The sequence below is a fragment of the Tyto alba genome, unplaced genomic scaffold, assembly GCF_018691265.1.
Source record: "Tyto alba isolate M040663 unplaced genomic scaffold, T.alba_DEE_v4.0 Super-Scaffold_17, whole genome shotgun sequence".
Lineage (NCBI taxonomy): Eukaryota > Metazoa > Chordata > Aves > Strigiformes > Tytonidae > Tyto > Tyto alba.
This window is the reverse complement of record NW_024881279.1, coordinates 18020395-18038292: the sequence shown is the minus strand read 5'-3', so window position 1 is coordinate 18038292 and position 17898 is coordinate 18020395. Positions and strand designations below refer to the sequence as shown.

Here is a 17898-nt window from a genome sequence, read left to right as displayed (position 1 = left end):
CTTTTACATCTCTGTAACTGTTATTTGCAGAGCGTTAGAACTCTCTGGGATCCCTGACAGAGAGTGCTGCTGGGGTGCTTCATCTGTATTCTGCCATTACTATCTAACGAGTTTCCACTTGTCCTTCATGCTGCTCATGCCATAAAAGCAAATCAGGCTTGCATGCCAGTACTGACTGCAGCCCTATGGAGAGCAGTTATTTCCTTTTGAGTAATTATTTCTTATTTCCTTTTTATTTCCTCCTCTCATATTGATTATTATCATAGTAATACAGGCTGGTCTGGGAATTTCCTTTCATCAGAGTAAAATTCCTATCCATCCATTATCCCTTTATTATTTCAATTTCCAGTAGCACTGGGACAGGCAGCATAGACGTCCCTGAAATATAGAAGTATCAATCGGACCCTTTTGGTATTTATTTTAGTAGTGAAATAACCGCAGCAAATCTAATGGCAAATAATTGTAGACATACAGGCCAAGAATTTATTAGTACTTCATGTGTTGTCTCCTAACACAGCAGGGGCACTGCAGCGTGGGACTGTGCAAAGGTATGTTAAAACACCTGAAGATTTACATTAGCAAAGAAAATTCCCCCAGCTCCTGTGTCCTCGTCCTATGGAAGAGGCCACCTCTAAGTGTGAGAATGCCATTGTATTTTCAATCATATTCATTGAAAATGTCATCACTAGCTGCAAAATATTTTCTAGCCTGTTCTTACTTGCCTTGCTGTTCACTTGCCTTTGCCCTAAAAATAGAGTTGTACTTTTAATGTGTTGGGAACTGGGGAAGCTTTAACCCCTCCACAGTCACTCTCCATTCTGAGCTCAGGCAAGCTCAAGTTCACTAGTTTAAAGTGAGGTCTGGAATGAGGACAGCTATAGTTTTTCCACAGCTGAGCTGGGTGAGTGAGTCTACTGGGTTTTTCTAAGTGAAAATTCTTTGTGAAGACTTTAGTGTTAGACTGGTCCTCCTCCTGCCTCTTTTTTACAGATTTTTTTTTTTCTTTCCTGTTTGTGAGTACAATGCTTGTGTTTTATCAGTCCTGTCTTGGTATTCAGTAAATGCCATGTTATGATAAAGATTATGATAAATTATGGCACTAAGTATAGTAATAAATGTAAGCATAGTGTATATAGGCTATTGTGGAGGAAATTAGTTTCTGTTCTACAGTTTGGAAAGAAAAAAAGTCATGCATGTTTTATGTAGAAATATCCTTATCATCCTGTGGTATCGCTTTATTCTCAGATGAAAAAGCTCTAGAGTTTTGTGCAGGAAAGCCTTTTTAATGGATGGCATTGTCCAAATTAATCAAGCGATAATGGAAATAATTTAAAGTTTTGAAGTAGAATAATAAAATCACGGAAGTTCTGTAAGTTTTTTTATGAGTTTCTTCAGTCTGTTGCACTGATTACTTACAACTGAGAAGGTAGAGCAAAGCAAGCAGTGAATTTGAATAGGTATGTATGTGAAGTGCCTTGGAATCCTGATCTTTGAGTATATGTGTAAAGAAAATAGTTTCAAGAAACTGGTCTGTTTCTCTAGCCTATCACACTACATTTTAAGGTGCTTTAAAACATTTCTCTCTACTGAGCATGTTTGATTTTAAGACAGTTTTAAAATGTGTCTTTCAAAGGAGTCTTGGCCTTTTGATTGGTGTCTGTTGTAGCGTGTGCTGGAGTGCACGCAGATACACAAAAAGTGTGGTATGGGAATCCTCTCCTCTTCGAAAGAACCAGTAATTTCTAGTATTTGGAGAGTTTAGAGCCTGCTGGCATGTACTCATGCTAAACATGTTTATGTTTTTGAGGAATCTGGTGAGTGTTCTGTGATGCTGTGAAGTTATCGTCTGCTTCTGCTCCTGTGGGAATGTTACAGTATTGGCCATAGGGCTCTATGAATTGTCACAAAATGAGCAGTTAATTCTTGACATCTGCTATGCTGAAGTGACTGCCAAGTTGTGTTGGTAGTTGGCAAGGAAATAAATATTGATAGACCCTAGCAACAGGTACTCCTGAGAACTCTTGTTCTGGGAATGCTTAGGCCATGTCCAGTGTTATTAATGTTGTGATAGCATTTTAAGTTTATTTATAGGATTTGTTTGTGTCTTATCACCATCTCTCAGAACTGGAATGCATGAATGGGCTTTGCTGTGCGAGGGCATAGACATGTATATCATACACCCTCCTCTGGTGACTCATTTCGACATATAACAGAAGCTCCACTGTCCAGATCTCAGGGGTAGCTGATGTTCATGGATGTTTGACATCTCAAGTATGTGCTCATATCTAGACTATTGTATGTTTGCTGTCTATCCTATGCTGGAATGACTACTCCAGACCTATGTACATATAAGGGTGTCACATACAAGAATTTCTTTCCTTTTAGTAATATACTAACAAAACATTCATATACCAGATCCTCTGAGAATCCACTGGATAAAATTAGCTTGCTTATATTGAGAAACCACTAACTCTTGTGAGCACTGTAAGTGAACAATTTTATGTTCTCATTGCAGAAATTGAAGCCAGAGAAGCCTGCAACTGGCTGAGAGCTGCTGGTTTTCCCCAGTATGCTCAGCTATTTGAAGGTATGATTCCTTAGACTGTTGGGAGTTTTTTACGAGTCACTGATTGCAACCAAAACTCACCTAAGGCTCTCCAGCATGTGGTGTTGACCAAGATTATTTTATTGCCATTTTGAAAAAGAACGTTGGAAATATCATCTTGCACTCATAAGTTTTTAAAACAGATAGTCAGAAGCAGCCAGACAGTCAAACAATGCAATTTCAGCATGTTTTCATGTCATTAAAGCTACAAAGAGTGCTCATTTCTTGTGGGGGAGCTCTGGATTTGTTGAGAACTTGTATAATTTCCAGACAATACTTATGCTCCTACCTTAAAACTGTTCCTTAAAATATTTTTATTGTTACAAACATTGAATGTAACAAAACCTAATCTATTTTTAAGAGAGATTTTATCAAAGAACTATAGTTAAAAGAACTAATGGTAACTTCTGCTTGCTCTCATTCTCACCTCCCCTGTTCATTGCAAAATTAGAAGTTGGAAGTCAAGTAATAGAGCCAAATTTGAAATTTGTATACTATGAAACACAATGTCTCATGGAAATGCTTCCTGTTTGACTATAGCAGATTTCATTATATAAGCTGTCAATCTTATAGTTTGTTGGAAATGTACATTGTCATGCTTCTGGGAAATGAATCTGCTATATTGTCTTGCTCTTTATGCAGTGTCCTGACTTGACTAGGTAAATTAAGCTTAAAAAGTAAGTGAAGAAAATACTGATGGATCTCACTGTCTCCCTCATCTGCAAGGCTAAATCTCAGCAGCTGAAACATTGAACTCCTGAGCTGGTGTATTGATTAGCTTCAAGCACAGCATGATTTGTCAGGCTCACTATGCCCCAAAAGAGCATATGTCACATGCTGCATTGTACCTTACCATCAGCAAAAGCTCAGGTAAAATACTCCTAATTTATACTGTAGTTGAAGGCAGAAGGTGCAGAGAAGCTAACCAAAGCAAAACTTTAATTTTATATTTCTTGGATATAGTACTCAGTCACTGCAAGCTCTTGGAAATGCAGCAAATGCTTGTCTACTATCCCTGTAACTAATGACAGCAAGCAGATACCTACTTTTATTCTCCTACTTGCTCAGAAGAACTGATCCTCACTTGAAAGACGTTTGTGTGAATATATAGTTATAGCAATATATTTAGATTTATTTCACCTATGACAAACGTTGCAAAATTCACAACCTTTGCAATTATAATTCAGATTTCAGATTCAACTTCTTTGTTTACAGATATGCAGTTTCCCATTGATGTAAAAACTGTGAGGAAAGATCATGAATTTTTAGATGGAGATGCGATTGAATCACTATTCAGGTAAACATTAATCATCTTTAATAACTTCAGGCTCCATTGTTATTTGTCATTTATTTTTTCATGCCTTAGTTTTTGTCAGAGACTAACAAAGTCACCAAAGCTGTGACTGAAGAAAATCACTTAAGCACATACTGTAGTACCGCTGAGGCTGGTTTGTTTTAAGAATTTAAAGGTAGCGTAAGCATGTATCTGCATGTCTTCTTCAGCCAAGGTCTCAATGACATTTTACTAAGCATCAAATCTGTCTTTTCTGCAATGTGAAATGTCTGCAGGCTGAGAAAGAATCATCAGTTGCCTGCAAGCATACGGTAGCATGACAGTTTGTTCTTTAGAATTGCATATTACAGCGTGCAGGGATTTCCTCTGACTAGTGAGGTTCCCCAGAGCTGTTCCAGGTGATAAACAGCAAAAGTGATCTGCACAAGAGATAGATGTGTTTTCTGTTTTGTTTTCCTGAATATTTTTTTGAGAAGCAAAGGTATTGATTTGAAATTAGTGTTTGCCACGGCTGTTCACAGCACACAAGTGAAATTGTATTGTCAGTGCAAAGTCATACTCACTGCTCTTTGGACTTTCCCTATGTCAGAGTGCCAGGATAGTGTAGTGGCATTCTACTTACTGCAGTTACTGAAGCCTTTTCATGATGAGATTGTTTAGCAGGTGAAGTGAACTCCAGACTAGCCATGCCACACTGCTTGTCCGACCCAAGGGAATGCAATAAGAAATTCTAACTCTTTAGGGGCTGGAAAATTCCTCTTCTGGCAAAGTGATTTGGTCGTTCTCTGTATTGTTAGGTCACATGAATTCAAATTATGTTTGTAACAGGAACACCAACAAGAGTTGTTTACATATACAGCAGATACTAGACAACTTTGGATATATTTTGTTTCTTGGTATGACTTTTGTCCTGAGTGCTCCTTGAAGGCTGTCAGTGTGTCTCCCTGTTGATGCCACGTATTTGTTTGACGGTTAAGTGTCTGATTAGTTTGGGGCCTTATTGATTCCACAAGTTTTAATTAAAATTATAGATAATAAAGTCCTTCCAAGGATCCAGGTTAATGTCTTATTTTTTTATTATTTTTTAAGAAGTCCACTCAGAGTTTCTTTCATTTTCAAAATCTTAAATCAACATACAGTTTTTCACAATCATTAAAACTCATTATATGATCTTGAATTAACTGATTAATTATGGTCCTCTTCTCTATTTTTAAGATGGCAGAACTGGAACTGTGAACATATGGGGTTGTTAGTTGGCACTGGCCTTGTCAAAATGTAGGGAGAGCCAGTAACATAATGTCAGTCTTTGACACCAGTAAGAAGACTCCATGGTAGAAGTTCACAACTAGTTTGGTGTGTGTTTGTTTCCAGGAAACAAAATAGTTTCAAATTAAAACTTGGGTCTTTTTCTTATACCCTAGACGGTTGAACACATTGAACAAGTGTGCATCCATGAAAGTGGAAATAAGCCATCAGAGGAAGCGGGTATGTTTTAAAAATATAATTAGCTTTCCCATTAAAAATGTGTTTAGTTATTATATCAAAAATCTATTTTTAAAAGGTGTATGAAGGATTAGCAATTTCTGAACTTTTCTTTCTATTCTCTTCCATCCTGCAAAGCTCTTCCGTTTGCATTTTCTGCTGAAAAACATAGTGATGGACATTGAAATTATGCAATGTTCATTTTGTAACTTTGTAACGTAGATTAGGGGTGGGTTTTGAAACAGTTCTAAAAATAATTTGACACACATTACTGTCTAATAGCTGCACCAAGGCCCCACATCAGCATGTCCTTTATCACTTTTCCAAATAGTTTCACATCTTATTTAAGGCCTGAATGTGAAATGTCACTCTTATTGACTAAATGAAGGATAAGAAATTAAAATGAACAATCTAAATAGTGTCAAACAATGCTGAATGTCTAGCCAATAGAAGTTAGATAGGTTTTAGCTGTGCTGGCTTTGTCCTCTCCTGCAAAAAAGCACTGTAGCTAAGATAGTTACAGCCACATCTTGGCTGGTTAACACCAGGATTGTAAAGCCTCTTAGGTACCACGAATTGACTGCAGCCCTAGCAAGAAAATAATATAATCTTTTGGAAAAATACCTAGTTTTTTGGAAAGTTCCACTCTGCTGTCAGGAAAGAGGGGACAAGAGAGGTTCCACAGAGAAGAGACAGGTCATTCCCGCCTCTCTAGCAGGTTGGTGGCCAGGCGCTCACTTGGGATGGGGACTGTGGAGCAAATGGGGCACGCAGGGCGGGGGGACAGTGGGGCTGAGGCCTCACAGAGGCTGCACCAGATATTGATGCTGCCAAATGCTTCTTTACCTATAAATGGATACGTTTTGGTCACAGAAGCATGAAAGAATGTTTGAGTTGTCTGGATTTACGTGAGGCCATGTAAAGCTAAAACAATTGTCTTTCAAAACCTTTGGATTTCCTGCAAAACAGAATTTTTCATCATCAGATCAAATCTGTCATCTTTTCCTGTGGTAAATTTACCAGATTTGTCAGCATGCTTGGGAGTAATTTGTCAGCTTGATTTTCAACTAGCAGAAGAGAGCTCAGGGCAGACCTTCAGTAACTGAATGATTACATTTCTGTATGTTGGTGTTGGGAGGTTTTGGAGGTAGGCACAAAATTTAAGTCTCCTTTTTTGTTACAGTTTTTGGTAATTTAAAGTTTGACAAACTTTACCCTTGAACTTTACTTTTTTTTTTGTTTTTTTTCCCCTGTCTAAGAGTGATGAATCTGAAGATGATGAACCTTGTGCAATAAGTAACAAATGGGCTTATGAGAGGTGCAGTCAGAGATGGTCTCGTATCGAGAGCCTAGAAGTTGTCCCAGGAGAGGAAGGTGCTAGTGCATCAGTCCCAGGCAGTCCAATACTGACTAGCATCAGCAACAAGGACACTGTCTTTCTGGATCATAGCGAGAAACATGATGTGTCCTCAATTCACAGTACTAGCAGTGGTGACAGTGACATTGTTAACTTCCCAAAACCTTTTGAAGATGTGGAAACCAGCAAGAGTTCCTCAAGATGTTCCTCAGTTAAAGTGGCTTCACTGGACTCTGTTTTTAGTTGTTCTCCTCCCCCCAGTGAATTTTTACACATCACCAGTGAGGGGAAGCTTTTGGATAAGTCACCATATAAAAAGAGGAAGAGCCTTCTAAAGAAAATGGAGAAGTTGCACTTACGGAGCTGCAACTTAAGGAGTGGTCAGTCAAAGGCCAAACCCATAATAAGTGAACCTGTTCTTCTGGAAGGACTTAATGAAGAGAAGATGAAGATGCTGAACTGTGTAAATATTTCTGACCTCTCTGGCATCCAAACAAAGAACAGTTCTTCCTTTTCTCCCCAGAACTGCGATAGCAGTAACCAGTCTGAAAATAGCAGCACAGTGAGCGCTCCAAGTCCTGTTATAAAACCACGAAGCCACGGTGAAGGAAGGGGGATGTATGCAGAGCACTTAGATTCTAGCAAGCTCTTGCTGTGGAATGATCTGTCTCAGCAAAACCTGAAAAATGACATGAAGTTACAAATGAACCAGATGTTTCAAATACCACAAGGCCATAAACCTGGCACTTTCCCCAAAGCACTTACAAACAGCTCCCTGTCTCCAGTAGACAACTCTTCCATCAACTGGAGAACTGGGAGTTTTCATGGGTGCAGGAGGAGCCGGAGCAGAAGCAGTTCCAAGGACTCCAAAGCCCCCAGGAGCCCCCTTTCATGCACAGATAACAGACTAAGTGTATATGACAACATGCCCAATATTGAACTTGATAATTTGGAGGCCACACAAGTTGGTGATGATGATGTTTTTTCAGAACTAAACAATGTTATAGAAGATATCAACGGTCTCAAAAAATTGGTTGATCAGTGGACAGAGAAGTTCTCTGATGATGGGGATTTGGACTTTGCCAGTGACTTGACCTCTTTGTGTCCATCCTCACCTAAAGAAATCTGTCTTGAAACAGAGGGCTCAGAAGATAAGACAGCAAACCTCCCAACCACTGAGGGAGAGAGCAGCTGTGAACTGGGCAAGGAGATCAGTTCTGCAGACCTGGCATACATGACAGACTCTAAAAAGACCAACAGGTCAGCTATCCTTGGGTTTCCCTAGTAGACTGCTGCTTGGGAACCTTTCCCCATTGATTCTCTCCACTCAAAATGTAATTGCTTTTCCAGAACAATGTATTCTTAAGTAAGTCTGTTCTGGGTAGCAAGGTCTGCACTGCTGGTGCCAGGTACTGCTGGTCTGTAGGCACTCTGGTATCAGCTCTGACCTCTGTTGAAAGTAGGGTGCTCATGATCTGCATGAACACATCAGACTTTGTAGCTAGCTTCCTGTATTTCTTATTGAAACATTTTGTATTGCCAGAGTACCTCCTGGATGAGAAATACCTTGTTGAAATGCAGCTAACCATATGGTGCTTGGGAACTGTAGGTTATGTAGAGTCTTAGGTCCTTCACAGATGCACGCAAAAAACTAACAGGACAATGGAAATAGTCATAAACTTAAACAATATTTATCCTGTAGGCATGGGAAGCAACACTGGTCTGTGGAAGAGAGTGTCAACTTGGAAAGCCTTTCCCTCCAGACTGATCACCAGTCAGCCGCCCAGCTAGCCCGGACACAAAAGCTGGCTTTGTTGAAACTCACTGCTTTAATGGACAGATACTCCCCTTCTAGTAAGCAGGGCTGGAACTGGTAAGTTGTTTAATATTAAAGCAACCTGTGTTGGTAAAAGAGGCTTTGATATAAGCAGGTGAATTTCCTTGTCTGCTTAGATTACACATGTTCAGAACGAGGAATTTCATCCTGTTAAATCGCTGGCAGTTTCATGGTTATTTCAGTGGCTCCAGGATTTCCTCAGCTACGGACTGCACTTTTGCTCCTCGCTGGTGATCATGTTGTTACTGATTTTAAAGCACATTATACTTTCTCTCTAAATTTGCCCATTTGCAGGGCTTTGCCAGAGGTCCTTCACAGAGCTTTCGGGACTTGAGGTGATATCTGGCTGGGCTGAGGATCCATCTCTTCAGTGTCAAGTCCTAGTGACAAAGTCAGTCACTCAGAGGACTTAGAAATGCCATTTAGCATGTTGTGATAGGGATCTGGTACTTGAAAGAAGTGAAAAAAAGCCTGCAGTGTCTTAAAGGGATGGAACATATTTCACATGAGGATGCTTTATTAAAGCCAATTTCAATTTTGAAATGCGTAAGACATTCCAGTAATTGCCCTTAATGATTTTCTCTCTATTTTATGATGATATGTGTACAGATATGCGTTAGAATTTGGGGTTGTGGCAAGTGTAACTAAATCCTTTCCCATGCATGTAACTAAAGTACCAGGCAGAACTGTGCTGGAGAGCTAATAAATTGCGTGCACTGTTTTTTGTTTTCAGGACTATACCAAAGTTCATTAAAAAAATAAAAGCCTCTGACTACAAGGACAAAAATGTGTTTGGGGTTCCTTTACTTCTGAATGTTGAGCGAACAAGCCACCCACTGCCTAACGGCATACTGCAAGCACTGGACTATTTAAGAAGCCACTTTCTTGACCAGGTACGAACTTGAGGCAGCCCAGAGCAGCTCTGTTCCCTAAACAGATCTGCTCCAGGGAACCAGCCTCTACTTCCAGCTTTTGTGAGGGACTTTCTTGCCTCCTAAGGCTATGAATAGTCAGAAAGTGTAGGTCTGAGCAGGTGGCCTGCGAGGAAATACCAGCGCTGTTTCTTTATGGGAATACCTTTAGTCCTGCATTGTATTTTTGTGCCTTGCCTCACTGAACTCATCTGCAGTCAGTTCTCTTGGTGCAGGCAGTCAGGGTGTCTTCTCCTGGTGAGGCAGCATGTCTCTGCTCCCTTAGGGAGTAGATCTACCACACAGTGTTGTTATTCCCTTTGTTCTGTGATTGCTGGTAGTGTCAGAGCTAATGTGATAATTAATCTTCTTTCAGCCAAAATGTACCACTAAACAGAGATAAAACATATTAGAGCAGTGCCTGTAACATCTTTCTCTGGATTTCAAAGCCATATTTATCCAATAAGTAAGTGGAGATGTGTTGCAAATGCTATTTCCATAGCACAATTTCAGAAATGGGACACTCTGTGACATGAGACATGTTAGCTAAAGAAAGGGCTTTATTTATTTTTTTTTTTCCCCCTGTGCTTTGCAATTGTACAGGTGTGTAGTATCATGCTAAGGTACAAAAATGTGTGCATCCTGTGAAGTTACAATGCAATTTAGTTGCACATACTGGAGTGTGAGCAGTCAGTTTCTTAGGAAGGAAGTGTATTTAATTTTGAGGTCATAGTACCTATTAAGTTAATATAAATAAACAGATTAATGTCTCTGGCACACAGTGAAACTTTCAGCAGAAGCTTTGTTGAGGTCGAGTTCATGGGAAACTCCTAGGTTTTGTGTGAAACTTGATTGACATTCATATGAAAAATAAAATCATAATTTCCCTTAGAATGGAAATTGCCCTTTGCCAAGCTGTAGATGTATCAGATGTGTCAGATGTTAAACCTGAACCTCGTGGATCTCACAGTCTGAGTTTGATTGCACCAGCATGGGCATCAATGTGCATTTGCTTTTGGATGAACATACATCAGCGCATTAGAAACCTGCAGTTCTAATGTGTGAACATGGCCTGCTCAAGCAAACTGACAGATGTCAATAGTAATGATTTTAAAAGTCAAAAAGAATAATTTTGCATTAAATAAAAAACAAGCAAACAAACATGAAAATTGGTATGTCTTTCACAGATGGTTCTGTGGACATCAGTCATGGTTTGCCTGGGAGGAATATCTATGCTGCTTCTGATGATAAAATAATATTCTGGTGTTAGATCCCCTACCATAGAGTCTTAGCTATCAAAAGGAAAGTGAAAGATCAATTATTTGTCAGAGGTTTGATTCCAGATGACTCCTTTCTTTGTTGTTAATATTTTCTTTTACCCACAGGTTGGCCTGTTCCGAAAATCTGGTGTTAAATCCAGGATTCTGTCTTTAAGAGAAATGAATGAAACCAACCCAAACAATGTATGTTACGAAGGGCAGTCGGCATTTGACGTGGCAGATATGGTGAAGCAGTATTTTCGAGACCTTCCTGAGCCTATATTTACTAGCAGGCTCTGTGAATCCTTCCTCCACATCTACCAATGTAGGTACCAAAAGCTACAGTTTTCCAATTCCCTGAGTATCTTAATATTCAGCTGTACAAGGCAGTGGCCAAACCAGGAGTAGTGCCATGTCCCCTTGTAGTCAGAGGAGACAAATCTTTCTGAAAAGATGAGTTCATTGTGGTGCTGGACTTTAGAGCTTCACATCTGCATCCCATGGGCTAGCTATTTTCTAACATTGTGTCTTTTCTGATCTTTGAACAGTCATTACTGCAGTAAGGTATGTTGTAGCAGCCCTCCTAAACGGTGCTTTCAAACAGTCATTTCCTTAGGCAAAAATAAGACAGACTCTAGTACCCTTGTTCATGGTATGAAGTACCTCCTTGTGCAAGAAGTCATGTTATATTGGTGAAATTTGGTTGTTAAGGTGTCCAAGCACAGCTGCTGTGAAACAGCATCTTTGCCTGGAAACAACAGCAACTTTCTGCCTGTGCTCTCACTGTTACCATCCTTGAGACTCAACCCGAGAAAGAAGGAAACGTACAGTTGAAATCTAGTATGGAATACAGTTTTAAACAGGTTCCATCTCTCGTACTTTGCTATCAAGAAATTCGCTTTCAAAAAGCAGCTGAGTTGGAGAAGGAACTTGCTGTAGGGGCTATAATGATGTTGCTACAGACAAATTTCTTCTTTTGAGAAAATGTTTTGAAAGTCAAAGTGTGAGATTTCGGAGTGGACTGGTTTTCAGCCTGTTTTATGTGATTTAATTGATACGAGTAAATAAGCTGCTGCTGTCCTGTGTATGGTATAGGTTTGTGAAAGTTTGGTTGGGTTTTATTTTGTAACCTGTCAGGCCTTTGTATTTTTGTCCGAAAATGGTTTGTTATTTGTTTGAAACAAGTTTTCTTTTTCTATCTACAAATCCTTTTTGTAAGGAGGTTCACAACTCCCGTGTCCAAAGGATATGAAACAGTTTTCTTCCATTTATTATAACCTGGCCACGGTCCACCTCCCGTCTCTTGATTTGGCATAGAAACAGCAGATGACTGGATTCTACTCACTCATCTTCTGCCACATGTGACTTGAGCAACTTCCAAGATTAAATTATTATCTTTAGGAGATAAGAAATGTGCTTCTTTCACCAAGAAGCATGTTTTGTATGTTCTACGTATGTGCTTCTACTTGAAGGGAAAGATAAATTATCATCTATCCTTAATAGTAGTGTAAATTGGAGAAATCCCCATGACAGGGGGCTGCATGGCAGGATGAACCATACCTACGCTCCTGCAGGCACTGTTTGGGCACACAGCCTCACTGGGTTTTACTGTGAATTAAAATCTGTTGGCAAAATGTTGTTTTCTGAATAGAGTTATCTGAGAGCATCTGTTCTCTTCATTCCTGAAGCTGAAGGGAAAAGACAGTAGAGTAGCTACCTGCTCCAAAGGATCATTCCAGAGTAATATTTTCTGGGGATGCAAGCCCTTATTTGTATTGTAACCAGAGCCAGTTCAGGATAAGTTCGTTAGCACGGTGTTCAACATAAATTGCAAGTCAAGCACCAGCATCACTGCGTGTGAATGTGCATCTTGACAGGCAACAGGAGAAAACTGTATTTGTTTGATGTGACTGTGGTAATGGCCTTTGCCTTGTCTGTTGTAAGCTAGAGTGACAGGAAAATGGATGAACCTACAGTTTCAGTGCCCTGCTTGGGACTTTCTTGATGGATGCTTCCTCTGCAAGTCATGTGTGATTTTCATAATTTTTTTCTGTTTTCAGACGTGCCGAAGGATCAGCAGTTTCAGGCTGTCCAGGCTGCTATTCTCCTTCTCCCAAAGGAAAACCGAGAAGCTTTGAAAATCCTCCTGTTCTTTCTGCGAGACGTGGTTGCTTTTGTTGAGGAAAACCAGATGACCCCAACCAACATTGCTGTCTGTCTTGCACCTTCTTTGTTTCACCTCAACACCCTGAGACGGGATAGTTCCTCCTCCTCCACTAGGTATTAGCATCTTAATGCTGGCATTGCTACTGTCCATAGTGTTCTTTGCTGGAACGATGTCTGCTGTAGCTGGCCTAGGGTCAGTGTTTGCTTTTAAGGGGGAATGAGTGTATGTGTGTTGGGGTTTGTCCCAAACACAGTTGTTCAGGTCCAGCAGGAGGTGACCCCAGTGCACGCAGTGATCCAGTAGCACGTTGTCCACTGCAGAGAACAGTGCTAAGGGCCTGTTGTCACGCTCCTGACTAGTCTCCATGCGAGCCAGCTTGCCTCCTCACAGCTGCTGTACTATTTGCAGTTGCCCACAGGCCCAGCTGCCCAAGAATGCAGCATGTGGCCCACTGTATTAAGGTGGTGCTGGCCATTGAAGATGTAGTTCCTGCAGCGGCAACCTAAGCCCAGGTGCAGCTTTAAGGCCCTCAGATATCTGGCAGATTGTAGCAGTTACTGGCACTAGTTCTGCTGGGTGATAAGGGGATCGTTCATGCCAAACCAAGCCATGGGGATTCTGTAAATTTATCTTAATAAGTAAATGTATCTGGGTTGCATAACATCCCCCGTTTGTACGTGCAGGGAGGAAGGTGCCCTTGGGCCAAAGTAGACAAATAATCTCTGAGAGCATTCATGCCTTATCTGGTCTCCTGAGGCAGGGCTGTTTGCTTTACTCCGTGCTCCTGCATATGGACAGACACGTATCAGGGTAGAAAAGGACAGCTGACTTTGATGGAAACATTGTGCACCCATCAGCATAGCGAGTTCGTCACCTCACGTGGGGCTCTAAAGATGAGGACTGGTTCCAAAGCAGCAGTCAGATGTGCTAGTGGCATCCTTCAGGACTGTAACACAGGCCATGGATAGCACGGAGAGGGGGAAGAAAACACTGAGGACTTTTCTTTTGAATGGCACAAAACAACCAAAAATGCCTGTGACTAGAGCGCAGGGCTGCCCGGCTCGCCCTGGGCTGAGCCGGCACGTGGCCGGGGAGCCGTGTGGTCACTGCGAGGGCAGCGGGTCCTTCCTGGGTCGCAGTTGTGTTTGAGATCTTGGGAGTCATACTTTGAGGGTTGTACCTCTTTGGCTTGCATAAATGTTAACTGTGAAATACTAGGACCAAAAATAGAAACTGAGTTTTCTCTTTGTTGTCACTGTTTAGAAGGCAGGATGCTTTGAAGCTTTAGCTTTTCTGCAACTGGGCATTAATGCCGTAGTGCAGGGTTCCGACTTCAAAGGGTACAAGCTGACAGGTCTGACTTTGAGGAGCAGTGCTGAGGACTCTTATCTTCCACCCAATTTTCAAGCCATTTGGCAGGAATGCACATAGATAGAAGTATCAGAAGCCAGGATTAATGATGTCATATAATGATTATGAATTAAAAGAGGGGACTATTTTGAAACGTGCTTGGTGTGGTTTGGGCCAAAGTATTTAAAAGATTCTACACGGGCTTTGCAGGGTATCAAAGGAGCTTGGTATTTGAAGGCTACACACAAATCAGTTTGAGGTCATTTCTGTCTTTGGCCAAGTGTGTGATGATGTGTTCGGGGAATAAAAAGCCTTGCCTTGCCTTTCTTGGGCATACATTACTACTGGTCAGAACTGCCCCGGGCACACTCGGGGTGTGCTGTGAGGGAATGCTCTCTATGGCCCTTGCTGCTGTGATAGAACATGAGCCCCTGCGTGGCACGTAAGGGTCCTTCAGTGCAGTGTGGTTTTGCTGAAGCTGCTGGTTTCCAGCCCCCAGGCAGGCCAGCTGAGTAGGCTCCTTGTACTTGAGGTTCACAACACCTTGCTCACACAGCTTTCCTTTTGCCTTCCCCTCTCTGTAGATCTAGTCAGAGGAAGTGCAGCTTGGGGAAGCCAGACCAGAGGGAGCTGAGTGAGAACCTGGCAGCAACGCAGGGCTTGGCCCACATGATAATGGAGTGCAACAGACTCTTCCAGGTACGTCACTTGCTGCAGCAAAGCAAAAGCCTGGAGCAGCGTAAGGAGTGTTCCCACACTGGCCAAGGCCCCGAGAGCCTCACGTAGGAGGCCTGCTTTGAGCAGCAGTTTGGGCCAGAGCCCTGCAGAAGTCCCTGCTAGCCCAGCTGTTTCTCTGAGCCTGTGATAGGCGTGAGTCCTGTTGACTCCAATACAGGGAGAATGAAAGTCACTGCAGATGTTACCGCAACTATTTTTAAGGGCTGTGACACCATTTTGCCATTCCCCCCTTCATCCCCCAGCTGCTATGGGGGTTTGACTCCCTGGGCTTGGGGCCGATTTAGAGAGGACCGGTGGAGCAGAGCCTGCCCCATGCTCCTGCAGGGAGGCCCCGGCCGGGGCCAAACATCTCTTCTTGTGGGAGTGGGGTTGAAGTTGAGGTTTTTGCTGTTGGGGGCGTGGCTGGAGCAACAGCCGTGCCTGTGCCTGGCCATGGACCCCAGTAACCTGGACCTGGGAACTTGACCCACAGACTGACTTCCCGGCTTGACCTCGGCCTATCCTGTCATTATGGCCTTGCCTGGCGATCACTAGACTGTGGCTGACCCTGGTTGCTGTCACTGGACCTGATCCTGACCTCCCTTGCTGACTCACCTTCCTGGCTCACCTTCGGACTGCATCACCATGGAAGTGTCTGATGATCTGGACTCTTGGCTGACATCTCGGGCCCAGCCCAGGTGCTGTGGGACCGGGTGACTGCCCTGCCAGCCCTGCTATCCCACTCGACTCCTGACCCCTTTCCCATGGGAGCCGCTGGCCCTTGGTGCACCCCAACAGTCAGATTGGACCTCTCGCGCTCCGCTCCAGCACCACGGCTGGGCATGGCCCCATGGCTGTCGCGTGGCTCCCCTGAACTGACACATGGCCCTGCCCCAGGGCTCACCCCAGCACTGACCCCACAACCAGCCCCTTGCTTCTAAGCGACATCCACCCCCCAGCCCAACCTGGGGTCCGATCCCTTCCACAGCATCAGCCTCCAACCTGCCCAGAGCTCCTAAGTGACTCTCTCCTCCACCTGCCCAACTGTGGGTCCCCGTTGCCTCAGCGGTGGCCTGAACCCCTCTGTCCAGCCCTGAGGCCACTTGGGGTGCCCTGATGCCTGCCCCACACCACACAATCAGCCCTGGCAGTATGGAAGCTGCCCCGCCCCCCCCCAAACAGCCCCACAGGTGCTCTGAGCTGCCCTTGGACCCATGGACATCCTGCACGCTGCTGCTGATGCCAGGGCTGTGAGCTGTGGGGCTGCCCCTTGCCAGGGGGTGCCGGGGCCTGGCTGGCGTGCCCCCTGCCCTGTGGGGAGGGGTTCGGTGCCGAGACGTGGGGATCACCTGGAGGGGGCTGTCCCCCTCCTGCTGGTGACCTCCAGGAGAGGCCGCAGGCAGCTCCGCGGGGCGGCCTGGGCCGTGCTCGTGCCGGGACACGCACCCGCTGCTCTGGACCCAGACCCGGAGGCTGACGTGTGGCCCTGCCTGGCCCCCGCGCCCGCGAGCGGCCGTCGCTGGGACTGTGGCTGACGCCGTTACCGCCACCGAGCCTGACCCCGGCCCCTGCCACCGCCACTCTCGGCTGGTCACCGCTGCCATCCCAGCCCGCCCTGCGTCTCTCAGGTACGGTGGGACAGGGGCGATGCCCAGCCCTCCCCCGTGCTCCTGCTGCTCCCCGAGGCCATGGTGGGGGGGCTCCGGAGGGGCCTGGCCTCCTGGGAGGAGGGAGGGCACGGCCCCCGCCTGGGTGCACACACGGGAGGTGGACGGGTAGCACAGGACGTGGTTTGGGCAGCACGGGTGGCTGTCACGCTGTTGTCGGCGTGGCACCGAAGCCAGGGCTGGCTCTGTTTGTGGGCAGTGTCCAGCCAGCTGTCGGGAGTGCGTGTTTGCACAGGTGTGTGCTGGGTCGGCGCCAGACCCTGGCACACTGGGTGCTGGGCGCTGTCTAGCGGTCACAGCCAAGCCCTCCCCCAGCTGTCTATATGGGGAAGAACCTGGGACACCAGATCAGTATATATGTTTCTGTATCTATATATGTATCTATACATATATATGTATGTACATATACACACATAGGCTTATGTCAGCAAGCACCCAAATGAAGTGCAACACCTACTCTAACGGCAGCAAAGCTGCGTTTCTGTGCTGCTTTATCTCACCCAGCAGAGTTTCTAACAAATCCCAAAGCACAGGCAGGAGCCACGGCCCACTGCCTTGCAGTTGGCTTTGCGGTTACAGGAGACTGATATGCACCCAGCAAGGAGGTTTGCAGACTAGGGATTCAAAACACTGCTGCTGTGGGGAAAGCCATTTCCCTTGTGTCGTCCTCTGAGGGAATGTAGCCAATTGATCTGCTCCTCCCCTGGGCTTCCTGCTTCTCCAGGTAAAACTGCTGCCCGTCTGCCTACGCCAGCATAGCTGGCAGCTGATGGTGCTGCTCCCACAGCATGCACCCTAGCGCTGCTCTCCTGAGGGGCACGCAGGAAGTCACCCCTTTTCTGAGGGCTGGTACAGGCCACCTGCACAGGGCAGTGATGCGGATGTATGTATTTGCTTGTAGCCGGTAGGTACACCCCACAGCCCGGGCTCCGGTGTCCTGGCAACTGGTGGTGTTTCACACCTCCCTGGTGTGCTACGTTACAGGTCAGACCTTGAACGTGATGTTGAATCTCTTTTGCAGGTACCTGACTTGCCTCGATCAGCTCACTAATGACTTCCATGCGACAAGCATCCTGAGCGCCAAGGCCTCACACTGCTGGGCTGGGCCGAGGCTGCTTGCCCCTAAGAGCTCTGTGCTCTGCAGAGGGATGCCAGAGACGACATCAAAAGCTGGGTGTTCCGCTCTCACCTGGCAAATAAGGTAAAGAGGAGGACAGGAGGCATCAGAATAAGGTTGGCTCTGGGAGTGTGG

General features: G+C 44.5%; 1 protein-coding gene across 3 annotated transcripts in view; it reads left to right on the top strand.

Annotated features, from left to right (window-relative positions):
- LOC104362729 (rho GTPase-activating protein 7-like) overlaps positions 1-17842 on the top strand; it is a 54021-nt gene extending 36179 nt beyond the window's left edge. Inside the window, exons 2-12 of one of the 3 annotated variants that reach the window (XR_006165091.1) lie at positions 2516-2587; positions 3821-3902; positions 5321-5384; positions 6641-7998; positions 8441-8611; positions 9309-9468; positions 10872-11070; positions 12806-13025; positions 14847-14961; positions 15473-16607; positions 17668-17842. Coding sequence is in view for 2 of the 3 variants with exons in the window: in XM_033005771.2 (XP_032861662.2) it covers positions 2516-2587; positions 3821-3902; positions 5321-5384; positions 6641-7998; positions 8441-8611; positions 9309-9468; positions 10872-11070; positions 12806-13025; positions 14847-15048 (2528 nt within the window). In the remaining variant the exon portion in view is untranslated. Of the gene's footprint in view, positions 1-2515; positions 2588-3820; positions 3903-5320; positions 5385-6640; positions 7999-8440; positions 8612-9308; positions 9469-10871; positions 11071-12805; positions 13026-14846; positions 15074-15472; positions 16692-17667 lie in introns of those variants that run through there. The other 2 variants (XM_033005777.2, XM_033005771.2) reach the window with 2 other exon arrangements.
- Positions 17843-17898: the final 56 nt, after the last annotated feature.